The sequence below is a fragment of the Crinia signifera genome, chromosome 3 (assembly GCF_055691185.1).
Source record: "Crinia signifera chromosome 3, ASM5569118v1, whole genome shotgun sequence".
Taxonomy (NCBI): domain Eukaryota; kingdom Metazoa; phylum Chordata; class Amphibia; order Anura; family Myobatrachidae; genus Crinia; species Crinia signifera.
Genome location: NC_139219.1, coordinates 83,379,550 through 83,405,627, shown reverse-complemented (window position 1 = coordinate 83,405,627; position 26,078 = coordinate 83,379,550). Strand labels below are relative to the sequence as shown.

At 43.0% G+C, this 26,078-nt stretch overlaps 1 protein-coding gene across 2 annotated transcripts in view; it reads left to right on the top strand.

The window, feature by feature from the left end:
* The window catches only part of TTC27 (tetratricopeptide repeat domain 27), a 414,154-nt gene that overhangs the window by 1,050 nt on the left and 387,026 nt on the right, over positions 1-26,078 (top strand). For both annotated transcript variants that reach the window (XM_083176116.1, XM_083176115.1), the window contains exon 2: positions 5,125-5,311. In XM_083176116.1, the coding sequence (XP_083032242.1) occupies positions 5,227-5,311 (85 nt within the window). In that variant the 5' untranslated portion in view covers positions 5,125-5,226. The remainder of the gene's footprint in view (positions 1-5,124; positions 5,312-26,078) is intronic.

The following is a 26,078-nucleotide window of genomic DNA, read 5'->3' as shown; positions in this document are numbered from 1 at the left end:
TGCTCTTCTCCTGGACTTCCCTCTTAATTTATGATTTATTTACAGTTTCTTGTATAGCGCAGCATATTCTGTTGCGCTTTACAATTGGAGACAACAGTGATAAAATAAACTGGGTAGAAACAAGCTAACAGAGTTAAAAGGGCCCTGTTCTCATGATTCCCATCACCTGTGTTGAAACTCAGGAGCGGATATAGGAGATAATGACAGTTGGGGGGACCTCAATAGGGGAGGGGATGGGGTGGTGGTGGTGCCATTGTGCATGCTCGGAGAGAGGAGATCAGAGAGAGTGCGGAAATGGGATTAAAAATAGGCCTTGGCATTTAGTACACAGGCCCACCTTGGCGTCAAAAGTGAAGGATGTAATTGCACGTGCGCTCTGGAAAAGGGGGTGTGGCCACTAAAAAAGGGGGCATGTCCTTGAGTGTAGTGTACAACACTATATACCACTTCTACATATTATGCAACATAATAGTAGACCCCATTATACTTGCCCCTTACACATGATGCTAAATGGAATGAGCCAAAAATTCACAAAGTGCCACATGGATTAAGCCAAAATTCACATAATGCCACATGGATTGAGTCAAAAATGTGCACCGTAATGCTTATTACACAGTAATAAGCCACACATCATAATGTCCATTAGGTATTATCGTTTTATGCCTATTACAAATTATGCTACATAAGTGCTGCTTACCTACATGCTCGTTGCCAGGGGTTCCATGTTTGTTGCCATGTGGGAATTAAGGTTACCACCTTTTTGTTGAGAGATTCCCAGACAGTGGCTCTCCCCTTGACCCAACCACGGGCCACCCACTAACCTAACTAACACCCCTTGACCTGCCTTGTCACATTTTTTTTATCCTTTCCTTTTTTTTTATTCTATTCTTGATTTTGCACACCATAGTGCTCATTACACATTATGCTACACAGTAATGCCTATTACACGTTATGCAACACACCGTGATTCTAATTGCACGTTTTGCCCCACACCCTGATTCCCATTACACATTTTGCCACACACTGTGATGCCCAATACACATTGCGCCACACACGGTGATGCCGTTTATTGCAGGGTCCGGCACATTTTTTTAAAATGAAGGAGCCAGGATGAAATGTAGGAGCAAGACAAACCAAAAACTGGGATATATGGCAAAAATTTACACTGTAATGCCTATTACAAGTCACACGCACAATACATACCCATGCCTCCAAACTTTTCAAGCGTTCCCTGAAACCTCACCTCTTCAGGCAAGCATATCATATTTAAGTTCCACATGCATAACCCTCTGAGGCACTTATGTATTATATAGCTTATCTTCTAGACTTGCAACTTGGTGGGCCTGCTATGCTATTACTTGTGCCTGTCCTTGTGTTTCCCTCTTATGTCCCTATAGATTGTAAGCTTGCAGCAGGGGCCTCTTACCTCCAAGTCTGTCTGTTGTTACCCAATTTGTTTTATCTCTGTTCACAATTGTAAAGTGCAATGGAATCTGTTGCGCTATATGAGAAACTGTAAATAAATAAATAATAATGGGCATTACACTTTATTGCACACATCCTAATGCCCGTTACACACGCCTTAATGCCTATTACATATTACATCATACGCCGTAATGCCCATTACATGTTATACCAAACACTGTAATGCCCATTACACTTTATACCAAACACCATATACACATTATGCCACACGCTGTAATGCCCATTACATATAATACCACATGCCGTAATGCCCATTACATATTATACCAAATAAGTGCTGCTTACCTACATGCTCTTTGCTACGGGTTTCATGCTCAATGCCAGTGGTTTCAATGTTTCATGCTAGATGCCAGGGGTTGGATGCTCTCTGCCAGGGACTGCATGCTGTATTCCAGGGGTTACATGCTCTGTGCCAGGGGTTGCAAGCTGTATACCAGGGGTTACATGCTATGCTACGGCCCAGTGGTTGCATGCTCTCTGCCAAGGGTTACATACTCTACCAGGGCTTGCATGCTCTGCCAGGGCCCACGGGTTTCATGCTCACTGGGGGGTGGGGCACTGTGGGAGTATAGCATCTCTATGGATAAAAGAACGCATCTCCCTACTTACACAACGCTCCAGTACTGCAGGCCACTGAAACGTGGTATCCACTGCCCAGCTGTATTCAGAGCATTGAAGGTCCCGGCTATTTGAAATCTCGCACTGTCGTCTGCTGGGTCCAGCAGCCAATCAGGAGCCACCACTGGCAGGCGGCAGCGCAAGATTTCAAATAGCCGGGAGTCGGGACCAGCAGTGCACATAAAACAGCCGGCAGCCCCCCATTACCGGTGTTGCCGTAGCCAGGGTATCTTGCGAGTACCGCGCTTCAGTGTCCTGCAGTACTGTAAGCAGGGAGACGTGTTCTTTCTCTATAGAGACGTGATCCACATTTCAGTTCTTCCCGGCAGTGGCTGTCCTGCCGTTACCGTGACAGACAGCTCAATGGGTGGGCTGGCCCTGCATGCCCGGCATTTTCAGAAATGACAGGGGGGTGGAGGTGTGGGGGCATGTGCCTGTGTGCCCTGAATCTACCACTGTTGAAATGCCTTATCAATTTACCTCCTCAAAACAGGTAATGGAAATCATACAGAGATGTCCAGGAGCAGAGCAGTGTGTCCCTCCTGGAAAGGGCCATGTTGAGTTGTATGCAACACTAAGGGCGGTATTCAACCCCCCGCTGCTATTTCTGTAGAGGAAAATAAAGGTAGGTGCCTATTCAATGCTGTCTTTCCCACATTGAAGAGGCATCTCGGCAGAACTTACTCAACTTAAAAAGAAGTCTGGCCCATTTTGCCAAGAATGGCCGTGGATTGTCGAGATCACGGCCGTTTCCGTGGACACTCCCCCTTCTCGTTGTTCGGCAGGCGGGACATTGAATCCTGGGTACCGAATAACAGGCAAGCGGGCCGAGAACGGGCTAGTGTCACACTGTCGGGACGTCCCGACAGTTGTGACCCGGGATTGAATACCTCCCCAAACCCTGGATCTCCTTACCTGACCTCTTCCCTTCCCTCCTCTCTGGGGTATTCAGGTGCTTTTCTGCCAACTCCCCTGGATGTTCAAGTGCTTTCTCAAAGTCCGCATAACCAAAACTGGACTGCTCTAACTGCTGTTGTCAACACCACTATCTTCTCTGTTCCCTAACTTTGCTGCCTGGGTGTCCCTCTCTTTTGTCCTACACATTTAGTTAACTTCATTATCATGTTGGTTGCAGCTCCTCAACACCTCTCATATCTGACCCATCCTCTTCAAAGATGCAACAAAAACCATTAACCACTCACTGATCATCTTTTGAAGTTTCCCTTTTTTTCCCCTTTCTACATGAGTCAGAAGGGAGCAAAGCGAACACTGCAATGAACTTTAAAAGATTGGTAGGTCCCATATAAAAAAAATGACGGACCTAAATATCTGTCCTTGGCCAGGACATCCATCTATTTTTAAATAATTTGGATTTCTAGCAACTTTTCCTCTATTAATTTTCTTTTGACACAATTACTATTTACTATTATATTATTAATAATTATGGTGTCGGCCTATTGACATTGTCAACCTACCATACGGATACGAATTGACCGCTTTTGTGTTACACTTATTGTGTCACGAGAGGCAGGCAACATTTCCTCTATTTGAAAAAGGGGTAGTCACGTTTTATAAAAACATTTGGGGTTGAATTTTTTGGCCTGCAAAACAAGCCAAAATAACAAAACTTTTTTGAATCAACATGGTATACAGTGTTTTCTGTCAACTGTCATGAGGTTGAGAACTGGATTGTGGAGAGCTGGGATTTTTTCCTTTTGGACTAGTACTTTTGTTTTTCTTTTGTTAAACAGAAAAATACATTACACTGTTGATGTCTGTATATATTTTATTGTGTCTATTTCATATTTGTATGAATTTCATGATTTTTTACATTTTTGTATGCGAATATGGAAGAATTTCCATTATGCTACCGTGGATGTGTTGTGTGAATCTTGTTGTATTAGCAGTGGCACTGTTTAATTGACAAACAGATTCCACACACAAATCTTACCTGCCATTTTGTTTTATTCCTAACATTGGGTAAAATGTATTAAGCCTTAACAAGTGATAAAGTACCTGCCAATCAGTCTAACTGCCACGTTACGAGCTGTTTGAGTAATGACAGTTGGGAGCTGATTGCTACTTTATCACTTGATACGGCTTAATACTTTAGACACATTGTGCTCTAGATGTGGTGGGGTGGGATTGCATGGATTCTGTTACTGGGGAAAAAAGCTTCATGTTTAAACAGATATTTTGATGCTTATGGGACAGTTGCAGGAAATACAGATGTGTCCACAAGCATCTGTCATCTACTGTATTTAGTGTTCATTCTAGCACCGGCCATCTTTGAAAACCCATGCAGTTCCTCTTCCCTGCCTGGAGTGTCGCTGTCTGCTGTAGTGCTTCTAGCACAGTGTGGTCTGAATATCAGCGCTGATATGCAAACCAGATTTGTGCTAGAAACACCACAGCAGACAGCGACACCTAAGGTAGGGAAGAGGAACTGCATGGGTTTTCAAAGTTGGCTGGTGCTAGAATGTGCACTACAAGTCGCCTTGTACACCATGTGACTCTGTAGTGATGATCGTCTTTATGAGCGATTGGATCTGCATAACAAATGGAACGTTAATGATATCCAAAAAAACATGATAACATAGCGTTTCATATGTAGACACAGACGCTGTCTCATGGCATTTTGCATGCCGCATATAATATATTTTAATCAGCTTGAGCTGCCATTTTGTGAATTGGCTACATTGTGACAGAAGTCCTACTAACAGATGCTTGGCACTACTGACTCATGCCACAGTATGCACTAGAGGGGCCGTTTAAAGCTCAAGGAGGCTAGATGCATGTGAACACACATAACAGGCTAAAAGTCTTCTATGAAGACTTTTTTTTTTACTTTTTATTTGCTTGCAGTGTTACTTCTGACCTTAACTGTTTAACACCATGGAGATAAACAACATTTATATTAATAGGACAAACTTAAAAAAAGGAATATGCACATTAATTTATAGGTTGAATGTATTGTTTAATAATTCTGTATTCATTATGCTTTTATTTACATTGTTACAGATTTCCCAGGATTTTAATTAAGACACCTTCAAGGAGCATCTGTTTTCTGAGCCACGTGTTTAAGTTATTCCCTTTGGCACTTGTGCTCACTCTTCTGTCAGAATGTGGGCAGCTCTGGAGCTGGATGTGCTGAGGGGCTTCCAAGCCATATCCCAAAAACAGCAATATGAGGCAGAAGCAAATGCTGGTAAGGATGGCACCTCTAAACATGAACTAGACCTATACTGTATCATTGTCTAAGAGGGTTAGTTATCACAACATGAAGAGTGATCAAGCACTAACCAATTAGCTTCCAATTCATCTTACAGACGTCTGTGTGAAAAATGACAGTTAAGAGCAGATTTTTTTCCTCCCTCTCTCTCTATACTTTTATAAATACACCCTAAAACTTTTAACTTAGTAACACTGTATTACAATGTTTGCAATATATACAGATGACTGGCGGTGGGGATGCCAGTGGTCTGGGTACAGACGTTCAGTATACTTAATTTCCTCCTTCCTCCCCGCAGCCTTACCCTAACCCCTGTACGACATAGCCTAACCTCAAGTCTAATCCCTCCCGAATACTTGAGACTCCTCCCCAGCCTAATGGGCCCCATACATCAGCAAACACAATTAATGGTTTTCCAGATCCAGTGATTTTTTTGGCCAGATAAATGGTTTCTACAATCTATTTGACTTGCCCACACATTACAGATTTATTTCAGTGATCGGCAGATTTTTCATATCTAAAGATTGCATCTTCATATCTGGAAATTGCCCAAACATCAGCTCAATCGATTGTCATTTCAGATGTTACTTCTTTTCATAATGTAAATAGAAGAAGAAGACGAAACGGGAACGCCCACACATATTAAAAACAACCGCAGATAATACCAGATTATTAAACATCTTTAAAAATCTGATTCAGCAATCGATTCGCCATCCTGATCAATTTTTGATCGGGATCGTCAAAAGGGGGAGCCCACACATTAAAGATGAATTGTGACAATCATCTCCAGATCTGAGGATTGTCACAATTAATTGCTGATGTATGGGGCCCATTACACTCCTGCTCCCTGCATACTTCCTTTCGGGGTGCAGGCAGTCAGGATGTCACTGTCCTATTCGCTGTCAGCCTTTTGGCGCCAATCTCCTGGTTGTAGTCCGGATGCAGGCATCGGTTTGTTAGAATAAGTTAGGATTACTGTGATTACACAAAACACAAAAAAATAAGAAATGCTTGAACCACTGAAGGAATTCTCGGAGATCTTATGGGCTGAGCTGCACTGCAGGATCGGGCTCTCCTGGGGACGTCACTAATGAGCAGGTGTGCGCCAGTGGTGGCTCCAGCACTCCGAAACACCCCCCCCCCCCCCGTCGCTTCAACCACCCCCACTCACATCGCTCAACCTCCCGCAGCTGGGGACGGCAGCAGGCAGGGAGATGGAAGCCTCCCTGTCTGCGCCTGTGTGGGGGGTAGGAGGGCTCCCAGGGACACGGACAGCACAAGCTGCCCCCCTCCCGGGAGAGCTGGCAGGGGCGCTGTGTACGCTGACTGCTCAGGGCTGCAGCGGAGTCACTATGCTGACTACACAGGGCTGTGTATATTTATTTAATTTTTTTTTTCAGGAAGACAGAGGATTGCTTGGCGCCACTTGTGTGCAAAGTTTATATAATATATATATACACAGTGTTGTGTAGCCTGGCATTCTCCTAGCTTAAACGGCGGGCCCCGGTGCCTTCCGGGAAAGTAGATTAAGTTGTAAGGATCTTATGCATTTCTTGTAATGCTTTGAAATACCATATATACTCGAGTATAAGCCTACTTTTTCAGAACATTTTTTATGCTGAAAAAGCCCCCCTCGGCTTATACTCGAGTGAGGGTCCCACTTGAGTCAATAAGTTTTCCCAGTTTTTTGTTCTAAAATTAGGTGCCTCGGCTTATAATCGGGTCGACTTAAACTCGAGTATATACGGTATATCACCCTTTGAAAGTTTCTCCGAGTGCCGCTGCTTGATTGAAAATACAACATTATATATATATATATATGTATATATATATATATATATATATATATATACACAGTTCAGTAGTACCGGCACTCCTTGAATCAATCACCAATGTTTGTGCTCAGGTGCCTTCTTAGAACATGGAGTTCAATGTAGCAGATGAAGGAAGAAGCAGCACTCACGAGACTTGTCTTTAGGTGAAAAAATAACAGCTTTATTCCGACATGTTTCGAGATGTCCTCTCGTCGTCAGGGAACAAACATACTGAATGCACAAGTGGTTTATAAAAGACATAACACACACCTTCACCAATTAACAAAGCACCTGGGCATTAACCCTATCACGTCAGCTTACCTGATTAACACAGGCAAGCAGGCGCTTCCAAGGGTGGCTGCATGAAAGTGCATGACGATGTACTTAGTACAATTAATTAGTGCAAAAACATTATTATTGTATACAAAGTGAAAAGTAATTTAGAAAAAATATAACAAATTCATAAAACACATACATTTTTATATAAAAAGTTTTTTAAGGAGTTTTCTTTAAAAAGGTATACACCTGCAGGATAGGGGACCGATACATAGAAATCAACCATCGATGTTTTTATCAATAAATCAATAGCGCAGAATATCAATTTAATTTAGTGATATCACTAGGTTAGGAACTTTGAACATTAATCCAACCCGTGACTGTTCTATAATAATGTCTATGGTATGTAAAGTTTATCTCAGCCCGATACAATTTACAAAAAGCAATGTAGACTCAATTTTTCGTTGAGCCCCTTTGGAGACAATGTCTCCAATTTAGCGATCCATCTACATTCAAGTTGTAGAAGTATTTTTCCCCTGTTACCCCCTCTAATTAGTGGGGGCACATGGTTGATTAACTTGGTACGTAAACTGGCTACTGAGTGGCCAGCTGTAGCACAATGTCGCGCCACCGGCTGGTCACTGGTGCCAGTTTGGATGGCAGACCTTATTGCCTTCCTGTGGTTTGCCATTCTTTCCCTCAGTGTAGTCTCAGTTTTTCCTACATAAAGGAATCCACAGGGGCAAAAAATTACATATATAACGAACTTAGTCATACAGGTTATGACATGTCTAATGGGTAGTTTTTTACCACTATAAGGGTGTACTATGTGGTCACCTATCAACAGGGAGTTACAAGTGGTACAGCTTAAACAGCGATAGCATCCATTTGGCTTAGTCAGAAAATTAGCAGGCATAACAGGTTTTAACAAATCTGTCACATCAAGTTTCACTAGTGAATCCCTAAGGTTACGCCCTCTGGAATAAGCTGGCATCAAGCGGGTACCTAGCAAACCTGGTAGATTTTTATCCGTGTTGACCACTGGCCACATTTTTTTGACATGTTTGTTGATGGAAGTTCTTGAGGTATTAAACCTATTAATCCATGGAATGATTTTCCCACTTTTTTTAGTTGCTGATTTCCCTGCTAGACATGTTTCTCTGGACATGTTCATTATTCGGTTTTTGGCCAGTTTTAGATCTTTGAGGTTGTAACCTCGTTGTACAAAACGTATAATCATGTCGTCTAGAGCTTTTAGTGTGTCTACCGGATCACTGGTGATTCTCCTCACTCGGAGCATCTGAGAAAAGGGAAGACCGCGTCTTAAAGGCAGTGGGTGACAACTGTCATGTGTTAAGATGGAATTACGGTCAGTCTCTTTGATGTAAATTCTCGTCACCAGGGACCTATCCACAATGTTAAGGCTGACATCTAAAAAATGAATTGTGGAGTGACTTAGATTGGTAGTGAATTTGACCACATGATTAGAGGCGTTGTGTTTATCAAAAATATCTGTCAAAGCAGATTCAGGCCCTGACCAAACAATTAGTAGGTCATCGATAAATCGTACATAGATTTTTAAATCTGGATCGTGAATTATAGAATCGAACAATTGGGTCTCTACAAACCACATAAAGGTATTGGCGTACGATGGGGCCTCTGAGGACCCCATCGCACACCCCGATACCTGCAAGAAGAACTGTGCATTAAAATAGAAGTAGTTTTTAGTCAACACTAAATTAAGTAATGCAAGGAACAGTTTAGTGGGTGGACCGATATACAAAGGATTGTCTACAATCATTTTTGCCACCGCCTGCATACCTAACTCGTGTGGAATACAGGTATACAGGCTGGTGACATCAGCACTGCACAAAATGATACTATCATCCACGGGGCCGATGTTGGATAATTTTTTTAGCAAATCATTGGTATCTTGTATGTAAGATGGAATCGCTTGTACACAAGGATTTAACACGCTGTCCAGGTACACAGAAATGGGCTGGAACAGGGACCCCCTAGCAGAGATGATGGGTCTGCCAGGAGGGTCCTCCAGCCGTTTGTGCACCTTGGGCAGCGTGTAAAACAGCGGCACAATGGGATAATCCACCATCAGATATCGTAGCAAATCTTTGTGGATATCCCCCTGTTGAACAGCATTAGCTAACAACGTATCAAGCTCCTTCTTGTAATCCTTAGTAGGATCACTACCAAGAGGGGCATAGACTTTGGTGTCATTAAGTTGTCTATAACATTCTTTCACATATGCATCAACAGGTTGTACAACAATAGCTCCTCCTTTGTCTGCCGAACGCACTACTACATCTTTACGAGCTTGTAATGATTTTAATGCAGTTTTCTCATCAACAGACAAATTAGAATGATTAAACATATCTGATTGCACAATATCAGGAGCAGATAATAACAATCTAGAAAATGTCTTTAACGTGGGGGAGTTTGTTGGGGGATCAAAGGTAGAGGCAGAAGCCAACTTACGTAACGCCGGTGGTATTGCAGTCCCATTGTCTGGTAAATCTCGATTACCAAAAAAGTCCTTTAAGCGCAAGGATCGGTTGAAACGGTGGGCATCTACTTGCCACTGGAAAGGGTCATGATGTAAAGATGGCACAAACGTAAGTCCCTTGGATAATACACTTAGTTCCGTAGCTGTAAGGGGAACCTCCGAAAGGTTAAAGACTAGGCACTCTTTTTCTTCCTTGAATAAGTGCGCCCGCTGCCTCTGGTTTTGCCTGCCGCGCCTCGTCCTTTTGGGGCGGCTGGGGGTACCGGGGGGGGGGGGGGGTAGCTGTGCTCCTGGTGCGCACTCCTAAAGGGATGTTCTCTCCGCCGGTAGTTGATTGATGGGAGTCTGTTTCGCTTGCTGAGGTGTTGGAGTCATTGTATCTGCGATGACCCCCTCGGCGAAAACGTTGGCGTGGATTGAACTCCTTTGGGCGGTGAGGAGTTCAATCCACTGATACACCATGTTGTTATCGTAATCAAGTTGCACCTTGCGTTGTTTCTCTTTTTTAAACTTGATTAGTTCTTTGGTGTACTGCTCAATGTCTTTTTCCATTTTATCAATCCAGTTGGTACTGGTGTCACTTATGAGCATGGGTTTTTTATCCTTCACAAATACTTCAAGCTTTGAGCGTACTAAAGCCAATTCCCTTGCCGACTCCTCGATTACAAGGATTAACAAGTCCATGGAACATTTATTTAATATTCCAATCCATTTCTTGCAAAATGGAGCACTGTGGCGTCCAATCGTGGGCGTGTTCCGTACACGGAACCCTCGTGGGATATGTTTGTCCCTATGGTAGTCAGATAGGGTAATACCGTGATATAAATAATCTGTTTCACGTTTTCTCAGGTGCAGCCATTCCTTCAACAGGTCGCCACTCTCAGGGTTGAATTGGTCATCACGTAACGACCTAGTGAAGCGTGTTTTTTCTGCTTCAACATCGGAGTATCTAAAACAGTCACATGAGTCCAGGTTAGAAAACGAAAACTCAGGATCTGTGCCCTCCGCCATGGTGAGAACTAGGTCAGTCCTTTCCCGATGTAACCAATCCAGCAGGGTAACCAGGTAAAAGCGTGTCCCTCTGTCGACTGTAGTAAGGTGAGGGCGGGTGCCTTGTAAATCACACTATCAGCAGACAGTATGGTATATGCACAGTTCAGTAGTACCGGCACTCCTTGAATCAATCACCAATGTTTGTGCTCAGGTGCCTTCTTAGAACATGGAGTTCAATGTAGCAGATGAAGGAAGAAGCGGCACTCACAAGACTTGTCTTTAGGTGAAAAAATAACAGCTTTATTCCGACATGTTTCGAGATGTCCTCTCGTCGTCAGGGAACAAACATACTGAATGCACAAGTGGTTTATAAAAGACATAAGACACACCTTCACCAATTAACAAAGCACCTGGGCATTAACCCTATCACGTCAGCTCACCTGATTAACACAGGCAAGCATGCGCTTCCAAGGGTGGCTGCATAAAAGTGCATGACGATGTACTTAGTACAATTAATTAGTGCAAAAACATTATTATTGTATACAAAGTGAAAAGTAATTTAGAAAAAAATATAACAAATTCATAAAACACATATATTTTTATATAAAAAGTTTTTTAAGGAGTTTTCTTTAAAAAGGTATACACCTGCAGGATAGGGGACCGATACATAGAAATATATATGTATATATATATACGAAAAGAGAGGTACCCTTTCAATGCGCTTAGAGATATAAAGGTGGGCAGCAACCAGGTATGTCCCCTCTGTTAGTAGGGGATGGAGATGGAAAAAGGGATTGACCCAGTGCGCCCTTAATTACGATATCCACCACCAGATCAACAATAAAATACAGTTGTGGTACTGTACAGAAACATTTAATACAAATAGTTTAAAATAGTTTATTACAATAAAACACTTTTCATCTGTGTAGTCAGAAATTCAATTTGGTCAATTTATGGAAGAACCCAACGCGTTTCGTCGACAAGGCGGCTTCCTCAGGGGTTAGTTTTATCTGGGTGGTTGGAAGAGACCATATTAAACACTACATGGGTACTGATGATATAAGTCTGAGGGATTTAGACTGTACATACCCAAATTTAGCTCAAAAGTGTACATAGAGCCTTCAGATGTAAGATTTCAGACTTGGTATAGAAAGGATAAGTCTTTATAAGGTCTTTAATCCTAGGATGTAGTGTAGTTTTCTAGAACATAAAATATGTCAATAAATATAAATATAAATATAATGAATCCGGTGGAGAGCAAGTGTTAATGGTTTAGAGATCCCTTTTTCCATATATATATATATATATATATATATATATATATATATATATATATATATATATATATATAATCAGGTAGATAACCCCCAGAGTAAACTCCAGGAATAAAGAGTGGCACTCTCCGGGCTTTGGTAAAGTCAAATCAAGTTTTAGTAGCAATAAATTGTCATCGTCAACGTTTCAAGGCCCAATGCCTTTTCATTGGCAGTAGGTGCTGTGCAAAGAATTAGAAGACATGAAATAGCAAAAACAGATTACCTTATATGCCAGAGAATGAACAGACAAACGTGATGCAGCGGCGTCTGTGTGGATCGCTTCCGGGGGTGTGTGGTCGGGGCGGACCTGGGGTGACGTCACCTGCTCAGCTGAGCCAGACCGTGTCCTATCAGCGTCCTCTCTCCTGGCCCACCTCCCGGGGTATAGATTACCGCACGTCAGCCAGATCGTGCATGAAACGAAAAGAAGACCAGCCTGTAAATAAAGGTTGGAAAAGTGTGAAACAAACCACTTCTATATTAACCGGCATAGGTGTACCATAAAAAAGAAGTAAACATAAAAATCAAGAATAAAGATATAGATCAGGATCATAATGGACAGTAAAGCATATTAAAAATACAATCAAAAATGCGGTAATGCGAAAATACAATAATGAAAGTTCCAGCGGTTCTTGGGTATCCTTTTTCTTCACCCGAAAAGGGCTCAAAAGCTGTGTATTGGATGGTAAAGTGGGTTACATAAATGCTCCCCATGAGATCTTCTCATTAAGTCCGTTGGGCACCAGCGTGTTTAATTTAAAAATCCACTCCGATTCTCTCTGTGTCAACCTTTTCTGTCGATCACCTCCTCGTGCCAAAGGAGGGATATGGTCGATGATTTTGCATTTAAAGTGTGTCAATGAGTGTCGGAATTCTTTAAAATGTTTGGCCACAGGCTGGTCCATGTCTTTTCCTTCCAATGCCGCTTTTATGGCTGAACGATGTGCAGCCATGCGTTCACGGAGAGTTCTGATTGTTTGTCCCACATAGTACTTGCCGCATGGGCAGATTATAATGTATATAATAAATTGGGACTTACAGGATAAAACATAGTTGATTTAAAACTTTTCACCAGTGTTAGGATGTTTGAACGTGTGTCCAGGTTCCAGAAAGCTACAAGTGATGCAGGACGGGCAGCGGTAACAACCAGGTTTTTTTGTTTGTATGTTGAATAAAGTGGGTGACACTTTGGTGTCGACATTGGATCTGACCACCATATCTTTTATGTTCTTGGCCCTGCGATAGCTGGGCATCAACTGTTTGTTGTGAAAGATAGGTAATGTTTTGTCACTTGTTACAATTGGCCACAGTGTACGTAAGGTTTTAGGTAATGCCAGACTGGTTGGAGTGTATGTCGTCACAAATGGTATGCGGTTGAGTAGCTTTTGGTTTTTCTCCCCAGGTTTTAACAGAGATTCCCTGGGGACTCGCAATACTTCATTTTTAGTTTTCTGTAATGTGGTGATGTTATAACCTCTGTCTGCAAATTTTGTGATCATCCCCTCCAATGCAGGTTCAAGAGCCTCTGACTTGCTGGTGATGCGGGCTACTCTAATTAATTGGGACTTTGGTAGTCCTTTCTTTAGTGCATGAGGATGATTGCTGCTAGACAGCAGAAGCGTATTCCGGTCTGTGGCCTTTTGAAACACTTCGGTATCCAGTTTACCGTCAGACAAAGAAATTGAGACATCCAAATAATTAACCTGTGTGGTACTGCTGCAATGGGTGAATTTAATGGGACTGTCCAGTTGGTTGATGTCAGAGATTACTTTTGACAAATCTTGTTGGAGCCCGGACCAAATAATAAGCAGGTCATCTATATATCTGCAATATAAGATGATATGGTTGTATATGGAAGGGTCCTGAAAAAAGAAATCATTTTCAATTTCAAACATAAATATGTTTGCCAGGGACGGTGAGACATTGGATCCCATTGAGCACCCGGTGAGCTGAATGAAATATTCAGTGTTGTGAAGAAAATAGTTTCTTGACAGAGTGTATTGTAGCAATTGAAGAAATAACTCAATGTCCAATTTGTCGAACCTGACACGGTAAAGAAAGTTTCTCATGGCTGAAATAGCCTGGGTATGGGGAATGACGGTGTAAAGGTTAGACACATCGAGAGTGCAGAGTACGGTGCCAGGTGGTAGAGCAGGTAGCGACCCCAGTTTGTTTAACAAGTGTGTTGTGTCCTTTAAATAATGCGGTTGAACTGTGATGTAGGGCTGCAGTAGAGAATCAAGGAATTGGGATATAGCTTGAGTTAATGAACCCCTGGCAGAAATAATGGGTCTGCCAGGGGGATTGACCGGATCCTTGTGCAGTTTCGGAATAGTGTAAATCACAGGGACAATAGGGAAAGGTTGTATTAAAGTGTCTAGCACTTTTTTGCTGATATGTCCATCTTTATGTGCCGCAGTCAGTAAGGTGTCAATTTCTTTTTTAAAGGTCAGAGTGGGGTCCCCGTTTAGTTTCTTGTAGGTGTGCAGGTCAGAGAGCATGCGATCCAGATTTTGCACATAGGTGGCGGTGTCCTGTATGACGATCGCGCCACCTTTGTCTGCAGGTCTTATAATAATTTCAGATCTTTTGGATAATTGGTTTAGTGCTTTACGTTCATCAGGGTGCAGGTTGGAGTAAATCTTCTTAGGGGGTCTTGTCAAATTTGGTAATGGATTCATCGACCAATCTAGAGAAAGTCTTTAATGCTGGATTGAAGGATTGAGGGTCAAAGGAAGAGGTAGCATGTTTCCTCAAGAATTCCTTGTGGGGGTCGTTCGAGATGGTATTCGCATGTTGGAAATGCTCTTTAATACGCATGGATCTACTAAATTTGTGGAGGTCCACCTTCCATTTGAAGTCATTGTGAGTGTTGGTTGGAACGAACGATAAGCCCCGGTTCAATACCTTCCTTTCCATCTCAGAAATTGGATGAGTGCTAAGGTTGAATATTAGGGTTTTTTCTTGTTGGAGGGAGGCTTTGTGGATACGGGAGTTCTGTCCTCCCCTCCTCGTATATCTTGACCTCGAAGATCCAGAATTGAGCGTGTCGCCCGGCCTAAAGGGAAATTACCCTGGGCAGTATTATCATCGGAATCTTCTTGCACAAAGTCGCTATCACTGGTATAACGTGATTGATCACGGTGGGTGCGTGTCCTCCTGTTAACCCTGTAATTTGAGCGGCCCCGCGGTCTTGAAGGTGTGGAGCCATTGAGCCAGCGATAAACCCTGCATTCATCGTAATCTGACTGGACTATGTTCCATTTTTTCTTTTTAAATTTCTCCAGGTCCACTTTATACTGATCTATTTGTGTCTGTAATTTCTTCCATAACGCGGCATTGGCTTTATCATCTAAGATCGATTTGTGTGCTGTACGAATTTCTGCAATCTTGGTTCTAGTGGTATCCAATACTTTGCCGGATTCCTCGATGACCAAAATCATCAAATCCTGGCTACACTTATTAAGAATGGATATCCATTTTAGGCAGAACTCAGCGTTATTTCTGCCTATGGTAGGCACATTATTGATTCTAAAGCCTCTTGGGATCATGCGATGCCGAAAATAGTCAGACAGAGTGGACCCGTGTAGAAGAAAGTCCGTTTCTTTTTTCTGTAATTTATACAGAATGTTGTAGATATCCTCCCCTGATTTGTGGGTGGGGGTGCAATCTGCCTGTTCCTTAAACAAGATTGCTTGAACCCTTTCTTGGGAGAAGGTAAAGGTTTCATCCAGGTGTTTTTGGATGTCCTGAAAAGAACGGCCAGCTGTAGCTTGCGTTTCCATATTGATCCAAGTAGTGTCAAGAAAGTGAACTTGTGCAAAAGAGCAGTGCGAAGCTTTAGTATAAGCTGTGATAAGCGCGTGGTCAGGAAGGTGCTGAGAATTGTATTCCAATCTTCAGATCAGTGCAGACGTTTAGAAAAAAGTAGGCGATAAAGTTGCAGGTGCCTCAACACATGGAGAGACGCAGCAGCGTGTCCCGATGTAATAGAGTGGGTTGCTGTTTGGCACTCTGGGCTAAAGCAGGCAAGGGCCGGGGTGCCTCCACAGGTAGATAATATCAGGTAGATAACCCCCAGAGTAAACTCCAGGAATAAAGAGTGGCACTCTCCGGGCTTTGGTAAAGTCAAATCAAGTTTTAGTAGCAATAAATTGTCATCGTCAACGTTTCAAGGCCCAATGCCTTTTCATCAGGACGGGTGTACAAATAAAGTGCAGTAGGTGCTGTGCAAAGAATTAGAAGACATGAAATAGCAAAAACAGATTACCTTATATGCCAGAGAATGAACAGACAAACGTGATGCAGCGGCGTCTGTGTGGATCGCTTCCGGGGGTGTGTGGTCGGGGCGGACCTGGGGTGACGTCACCTGCTCAGCTGAGCCAGACCGTGTCCTATCAGCGTCCTCTCTCCTGGCCCACCTCCCGGGGTATAGATTACCGCACGTCAGCCAGATCGTGCATGAAACGAAAAGAAGACCAGCCTGTAAATAAAGGTTGGAAAAGTGTGAAACAAACCACTTCTATATTAACCGGCATAGGTGTACCATAAAAAAGAAGTAAACATAAAAATCAAGAATAAAGATATAGATCAGGATCATAATGGACAGTAAAGCATATTAAAAATACAATCAAAAATGCGGTAATGCGAAAATACAATAATGAAAGTTCCAGCGGTTCTTGGGTATATATATATATAGAAGTTTGGAGGCCGGCACTCAGTCACACAGGTAGATACTTGCCGGGTGCCTTCCGAAATGCTCACGAGCAGCGTGGGCACATACAATAGCGGGGTCGGCGTCACTCCGGTCTTTGAAAAAGATTCCAAGAAATAAATTCGAGTCGTGCGACTTTTTAATGCAACGTTTCAACTACTTTATTGTAGTTTTTGTCAAGCCAAGTGGCTTGACAAAAACTACAATAAAGTAGTTGAAACGTTGCATTAAAAAGTCGCACGACTCGAATTTATTTCTTGAAATCTTTTTCAAAGACCGGAGTGACGCCGACCCCGCTATTATATATATATATATATATATATATATATATATATATATATATGGTACTTATGTATTATCTGGGCTCCCATGTTAAATGCACCCCATTTTTTCATACCCCTACTATCCAACTACGCATGGAGTTGATTTTATATAGTGTGGCGAGCGCGGTCTCATAAGAAAAACGGAAGCCCAGATATTACATAAGTACCAAATATATATATATATATATATATATATATATATATATAGCCCGATCTGTCACTCATCCCCTGTGTATATAATGTTCCCGCCCAGTGGGATACACAAACCCTCCCCCCTAAGGAAAAGACCAGTGTTCTACACACCCCACCCCCTTGACATCACCTCCCCCACCCAGCCAGGGCTACAGTACACACCCACCATCCACCATTACTCCCGCACCCCCCCCCCCTCTTCCAGCACCCCCCCCCCTCCCGCGATTTGCGGGCCCACTGCGACCCCCCCACTCCCGCGATTCGTGGGACCCCCAGCGACCCTCCCGCGATTCGTGGCACCCCCTGCGACCCCCCCTCCCGCAATTGACGGCAGCCCCCCTCCCGCAATTTGCGGACCCCCCCTTCCCGCCATTCAAGCCTCCCCGCACCCCTCCCGCGATTTACGGTCCCCTGCCCCTCCTGCTAATCGCAGATCCCCCGAACCCCCCCTCCCTCAATTTGCAGACCCCCCTGACCCTGCTTCCGCATTTCACATACCCCCGTGACAATGAGGGATCCTGTACCGCCACAAGCAGGTGCCGCCTCTAGGTGGGAAATCCGGCCCTAGCTGCTGCGCTGCAGGTTCCCCTGCTGCCAGAAGTGTCCCCACGGTCCTCAGCACCAGCGCCACAACTTTTATCAATGTCTTGCCCACATACCACTATTATACAGCCTCCTGCTCTCATGCACCCTCACTCCCTCCCAGTGGGAGGAGATGCTCATCCACTGCTGGGAGCTGCATACTGTCCCCCACCCTCTTTCAGTTCTAGGGATGCCCATCGACCATCAATGATTTCAAATCATCAATGGCTTATGTCCGATGTTGAATACTTTTGCCATCGATGTGGGAGGACCAGATGGTTTCCCTACATCAATGGCAAAGGAGAACCGATTAAATTTCAATTTTTTTTAAGGTGCCGGGACACTGAGCATAGCTCCGCCCCCCCCACACCCGGAAGTCCCGCCACTGAATTCTGATTGACCCATGGCCTATTCAGTCAGATATAATGAATGACCATCGATAGCTACAACAATCAATGGTTATCCAAGTAATATGTTACTACAATCGATGGCAGGGTGCAAAATCGCCATCAATGCCAACCATAGATGGCGTCTGCAACAGCCAAAAACCTTTACTACCCCATATGCCCACACACCTCTATCACTGCCCTGCCTCCTGTTCTCCTGCCCTGTAACTTCCGCCAGTGGGGACCCGCTCACCCTGTGTTGCCCACATTCCCTTATCATGCTTTACCACCCTGCCTCCTGCTCTCATGCACCCTAACTCCCACCCAGTAGGAGGAGACACTGACTCAGGGGCACCGTCCTGTACTCCTGTGCTGCCACGCTGGACCCTCACCCACTGGCAGAAGCTGCACAGTGTCCCCCACCCTCCTCTTTAGTCCCCCTTATGCCCACACACCCCTATCACTACCCAGCCTCCTGTTTACCTGTGTCGTGACCTCTGCCAGTGGGGAGCCGCTGACCCAAAAACACCCTACTATACTATTGCACACACACACACACCTAAACAACACGCACCCCCCCTCCACACCCACACATGTCACTGTACCATCCACACTATCAATGTACATCTTACTCTGTAACCGCTTTTTAATTACAAAACAATACACACCCCTTTTAACACATTTCACCTATAACTCAAGTTGCAATACAGGGCATCTTTCATACAATTCTAACCATATTTCTCACAATACAAACGTTCACAAATTAAGGGGATGCAGCCCTTTATGACGGTGTGAAGACCATCCCAAACACAGCACCTGAATTAGTATTAAAGGGGCAGCTGTCACAGGTTTCAGGTAAATGAGCTTATCTAGGGTGCATGAGAAAGCTATGATCACAGTAACAAAGTATCAAGTGACAAAGTATCATAGCTTTCTCATGCACCCTAGATAAGCTCATTTACCTGAAACCTGTGACAGCTGCCCCTTTAATACTAATTCAGGTGCTGTGTTTGGGATGGTCTCACCTTTAAAAGCCATAAGGTACTTGGCAGTTGAGCTTTAACCCAGAAAAAAACACATGTTCATTTTAGCTATGATGTGCAAACAGTTGTCAGGTTCCCATGAAAACCAGTTGCTAGTGTAGGACTTGCAGTGAAATGGGGTCCCTTGGCGATGGGCTGCAAGCTTAAATGCATTGATCAATTCATGAACTAAAACCCCATTATTTATTTAATTGATTATTTGAATGTTAACCCCTTTCCGACATTTGACGTACATTTACGTCATGGTCGGGATGTACTTCCCGACACATGACGTAAATGTACGTCATGACTTTAAACTGTCACCGCGTCTATAGACGCGGTGACAGAGGGACGATGTCTGCTGTCCCTGACAGCAGACATCTTCCCTCATTGCCCAGGGGGGGCACCGATGCCCCCCCCCTCAGCGATCGCTGCGATTGGCTGTTCAAACGTGAACAGCCAAAAGCAGCGTTTACTGTGTTAGGTGTATAATTTTGACTCTGCTGCCCCCTAGTGTCCAAAAAAAATAAAAGGAGTTTGAAATAATGATTAAAACATAAAGTAGACATATGATCTTTGTTAGTTATGAACTATTTTGAGTGGTATGATTATTTGTCTCACAAGCAGAAAATTTAACATTTTGCAAAATGCAAAATGTTCAATTTTTTTACGACATTTTGGTATTTTTCACAAAAAAAAAGACTGTACCGACCAAAATTTACCACTAATTTAAAGTACAATGTGTCACGAGAAAACAATCTCAAAATCACTGGGATAAGTAAAAGCAAAAAAAAGTTATCCCCACTTAAGTGATACATGTCAGATTTGAAAAAAAGGCCTCTGTCAGGAAGGCAAAAACAGGCTGCGTCGGTAAGGGGTTAAGGTGAGTTAGTTTGTTGTAGTAAGTGCTGGGCCCCCTGTGTTTGTATTTACTAGAGAGTGTGGTCACAGGCCACTACACCCCATCCTGTATATATTTGTGTGTGTGTGTGTGTGTGTGTAATAAAGAATTGTGTGGAAACTTTTTCATTGCTGTAGAGGGAGATTGATCAATCAAGGCTTTTCTGCAATCATATTCCTCTGTGTGCTGATCAGAGAGCGCAGATAGATGGAACCATGTGTGCCAGCACTTTCTGATCATCTAGTGACATCAGCCGACCGCTAGAGAAGATATTAAAGTGTGATTTATGTCAAACTTTACAATATGATTTACTGATCTGTGTATATATAGAGAAGAAAGCATTGTACAGTGTATGTTGCTGGCCTCAATTTATTTAGCTTTATATGGGATTGAAAACGGGAGATATATGACAAGAAATTGATTTGCTGACAAAGGAAGTCAAAGTGATGCACTTCAGCCTACTAATTGGAGTATATCTGTAATATTTTTATGTTTGGTACTTACTACTTTGTGCGATATAATTATTATTGGCATATTTGCCCCAAACTGGTCAATTAGTCCCTGAAAGTCGTAAAAGCGGTATGTTACAGGTTGAGTATCCCTTATCCAAATATTCCGAAAAGCCCTACAGTAGTTTCCAGAATGTACTTTTTTTTTTTTTGCTAAAAGCACTACTGGGGACATCTGTACCAGCACCACTGGGGAAATGATATGTAACTGGCACTAAATATTTGCAAGGACATGATTGCTTGGCATTCACATTCAGTGCCTGAGATAGTACACAAACTTTGTTTCATGTTTTGAAACCTTGTTTCATGCAAACATAAAATATTTATGTGTGTATTTGATGTGTTTATACAACATAAATGCAAATACCTCATTGAAATATAAAATATTCTGAAATACAATATTATCCGTTATCCAAAATACTTCTGGTCTCGAGCATTTTGGATACTCAACCTGTATTTTAATATAGTAATAGAAGATATAGCAAGTTTGGTGTGACCCATACCCACTAATCATTGGGTATTAATATAATGGGTTATTGCATGCTAATAACTCATTGCATTTTATGGGGCTGATGTAGTGTGAGTATTTCCCCCAATTAGAGTGGCATATTTTGCATGAATGAGCACTACACATGTACAGAACAGCATGTTTGCCGTGTGCGTGTTCCAACGCTTAAGCAGGTTTTGTGTAAGTGTGAGTCTTGTATAATTGAGGCATGTTTATGTTATTTTGAATAGATGCAGACTGGTAAAAAAGCGCACAACCCTGGGAATTATTCAGATTTGCAGGTGGTCGGGTACAAATATTAGAGAATAGTAAGAACGGTCTATGAACTGTTTGTTATAGACTGTGGGTAATCATTCCACTGACACTGATTGGAGCACAAGTCTTACCGAACATAAACCAGAAGCATTTAAGCAACGTACACGCGGGGGGATATATCGTCGAGCTATATATCGCTCACTGTCCCGTTTGCATCAGCGACCAGAGATTGTCGCTGATGAAAAAGAAACTGCCGGGGAGCCCGGCAGTGGAAATCAGCTGGTTGCAGGAGCATGTTCCTGCGACCAGCGATCACTACGGGGGAGAAAATGGGAGCGTGCACCCAGCGATATATATCGCCGGTGCACACTCCCATCGCAGGCAAGATGGTCGCTCAGCGACCATCTTGCCCGCGATATTAGACCAAATCGCCCCCGTGTGTACACAGCCTTACAGTTACAGCCCCCATCCATCCGAAATTCGAGGTTGAAAACACACGTTTGTGTGTATCTCCTTTTATTCTTTTACATTTACCCCAGTTTTGCTACCAACTTTGGTACTTGTTTCTTATCACGGCCACAATCGCGGGCATCGTGTGCCTTAACTTTAAGGCACACGATGCGACGCGATGCCCACGATTTCCCCATAGGCTTCAATGTTAAAATATTTAACATTGAAGCCTATGCGATGGACCCGATTTGTCCATAGGCTTCAATGTTAAATTATTTTAACATTGAAACTGAGTCCATTTAACATAGTACAAAATGGGAAAAGGCAGAATAAGGGCCATTTCTCATTGGCTATGGCCCCGTCATGTGTGTAAAAAATAATGGCCCCCCATTGTGGCCGCCACCCCCACGATTAACGCGAACCCGAAGCGTGGCGAGCGCAGCGAGCCCGCGAGGGGCGGCGGTGCGCGTCTTCCGACCTTTTCATTCCCCTACTATCCACGTTGGCGTGGAGTTGAGAATAGATTAGTGTGGCGAGCGCAGGAAGCCACCGAGCCCGAAGCGTGGCGAGCGGACGCTGATACCTGTGAAGCCCGCGAGGGGATGCAGGGATCTGTGAAGGTATCAGCGTCCCCTCACTGCGCTCGCCACGCTTCGGGCTCGGTGGCTCGCTGCGCTCGCCACACTAATCTATTCTCAACTCCACGCCGACGTGGATAGTAGGGGAATGAAAAGGTCGGAGGACGCGCACCGCCGCCCCTCGCGGGCTTGCTGCGCTCGCCACGCTTCGGGTTTGCGTCAATCGTGGGGGTGGCGGCCACAAGGGGGGGCCATTATTTTTTACACACATGACGGGGCCATACCCAATGAGAAATGGCCCATATTGTCCCTTTTACCATTTTTTTACTATGTTAAATGGACTCAGTTTCAATGTTAACATTTTTTAACATTGAAGCCTATGGACACGATGGACCCGATTTCTCCATAGGCTTCAATGTTAAAATAATTTAACATTGAAGCCTATGGAGAAATCGGGTACATCGCGTCGGTCGCGTCGTGTGCGTTTTGGTATGCACCCGACGCGACCGACACAATTTTTTCCGACACGACCACCACGATAGAAATCGTGGTGGCCGTGCTAGGAAACAAGTACCCCAACTTTTCATCAGCACCTATACTGTATGTCCAGCCTTTATGAATATGAATGTCCAACTAACGTGTTCATCCAAAAAAATCTTGGTACAAAATAACTATTTCCTGGAAGCTAAAATGAATTAGTTCTATTTTATACCTTTTTTCCTCATAGTTGTTCTTTGAAAATTCAATGAAACCCTTTAGAAATGCATTCAGATGTAAATAAGTATATTTTGTCTCATGGGCATGAAGTCTAACAAAATGTGTCAAAATATGTCAGAAATGAATAGAATGTAGCATGAAAATGCACTTTTGTTCCTACAAGACAAAACAGCATGTCTGCAGTTGTTAAGGAACCCATAGAGGGGTCCATTTTTTCTGCATCAAACCACACTATGCTTATTTATTTATTATTTATTTATTAACAGTTTCTTTTATAGCGCACACATATTCCGCAGCGCTTTACAGAGAATTTTTGACCATTCACATCAGTCCCTGCCCCAGTGGAGCTTACAATCTATATTCTCTACCACATGTATGTGCACACACAGACATACTAGGGTTAATTTTGTTTAGGAGCCAATTAGCCTGCCAGTATATTTTTGGATTGTGGGAGGAAACCGGAGTAAACCCACGCAAATACGGGGAGAATATACAAACTCCTCACAGTTCGAGTCATTATGGGAATCAAACCCGTGACTTCAGTGCTGTGAGGCAGTAATGCTAACCATTACACCATCCGTACTGCCCTACTGCCCTATATATAGCAATGTGAACATTGTGGCTATTGCACTTCGGGTTAAGAGACCATGGCCACGTCTAAAGGTCTCTATGTTCGTCCCATTATAGCTAAACTGTGAATTTGTCATGTATCTTTAAATATAGCAGTTCTATATTTAGATATTCAACGATGAGAACGTATATATTGTATTTGTATTGCGCTAATAGATCTAAAGCTATTTTGCCCATTGTGCTGGACCCAGAGGTTTGAAACCATTACCATTGGTTGCAACTAATACTTATTTTCGGGGGGAAAGATGCACAAAAGATGCCCAGAGCTAGCAGAGTTGCATGGAACCATGTGTGCAGAGATGGGATATTTGGCATATAAATATGGAGAGGGCCCCAACTCCTGTTTTAGGAGTTGAGCTGTGCACTCTTCCCTCACTGGATCACTATATGATTGCCGACTGCTGTTATACCACATAGTGCCTTGTTTCCACCAATTTGAAAGCAGTATAAGAACTCTTCTAAAACTTTGAAGAACAACTGATGGTGGATATCTTTCAAATCCACAATACCTAAGGGATTACATTGGACCAATACACACTTTTGAGGAATCCCATTCCTACCAATAAGATTGTGTGGTCATCTCAACAAATTGATATACACTTTGCCCATGATGAAGTCATCACCATGACGAAAGGCGTTGGGCTAACCATTTTGTCTGATTGACTATTATGGGTATTTGATAAGAGGATCATTTTTTTTATCTCTCTTGATTCACTGAACTGTACTGTAAAAACCTGTATGCACACTGTTACGCCCTGAGGGAATTTTTATTAAGTAGTACTTGAATATATTTTATGCTCTAAAGTTTACCACACTCAGAATCCAGGGGGGGGGTCCGGCAACTCCACTTAATCAAATTGCTTGGCGGGTGCCCGCTATCCGCTGGCGTTATGACAGCAATACACCGTTCCAAAATTCAGCCGCACTCCAGCCTTGAAAAAACGTGTCTTTTATTAGAACACAGCAAACAGCAACGTTTCAATACTTAGTAGTATTTTCCTCAGGCTAGTGATAAAACCAAATGACTGACCTTTTATGTGTACCACACAGCGTCTGTCCAGCGGCGTGGACGCCGGGACCCGTGACGCAACCCTGTGATGTCATTAGAATGCGGCCCGGTGTACGCCGTGCCCCGTCACCCGCCGTTGCCATAGTAACATGTAAATACCACAGTGCAAATATCCACAATTACAAATACCAATGCAAATTTACAAATAATACATAACTGACACAATATGTTTCATTTACATGTACTAACAATTAGCAGCATATGATGGTTATTTAAAACGTACTGAAAACTGCTGAGCCTTTACAAATAATCTCTACTATTCATACTATTATACAGTTTCACATTTTTTAATTCTAGTAAGAACACCTATCCCTGAGGCTAAATGAAGCCTCAGGGATAGGTGTTCTTACTTGAATTAAAAAATGTGAAACTGTATAATAGTGTCCCATTTACACCACCGAAGACCCGGAGTTTTGCTGCGGTGAAGGGGTATTATATTGATTACTGACCAATGTTTGCAGTCTTTATCGGAACTCTCCTGTGAGGTGTTATTTAAGGCTCTTAACTAATCCCTTGTATCTTTTTCTATAGATTATTGTCAGATGTTTCTTGCCAAAGATTTAGTATTTTCTGGAAGTTGCAGATCAGTGAACAGATTTAAAATACTTTCTATATATTTTCTGGTAGATGGGCAATACTTTGCATTATTCCAAGTGTTGAAAATTACCAATGGTTGTAGGAAATTACTTTTAGACATCAGTGCAGCGGCATGGAAGGCTGCATTACAAATCTTTTTGACCTTAGTCCATCCATTTCCACAAAGGAATAGGAGAAGAAACATTTTAAAACATGAAGAGTAACCTACAAAGTTGAAATAAGCACAATAGACAATTGATGCAAAATAACTGCATAACAATCTAAAAGATCAGAGGCCAAGTGTTTTTTTGTATCCATTTTAAAGGGGTAGGGTCAGAGGGAAGGGAAAAATAGAGAAGGGGAGTTGCCCTTGTGTGACAGACAGGGGAACTAGGGCAGAAGAAAGTGGCA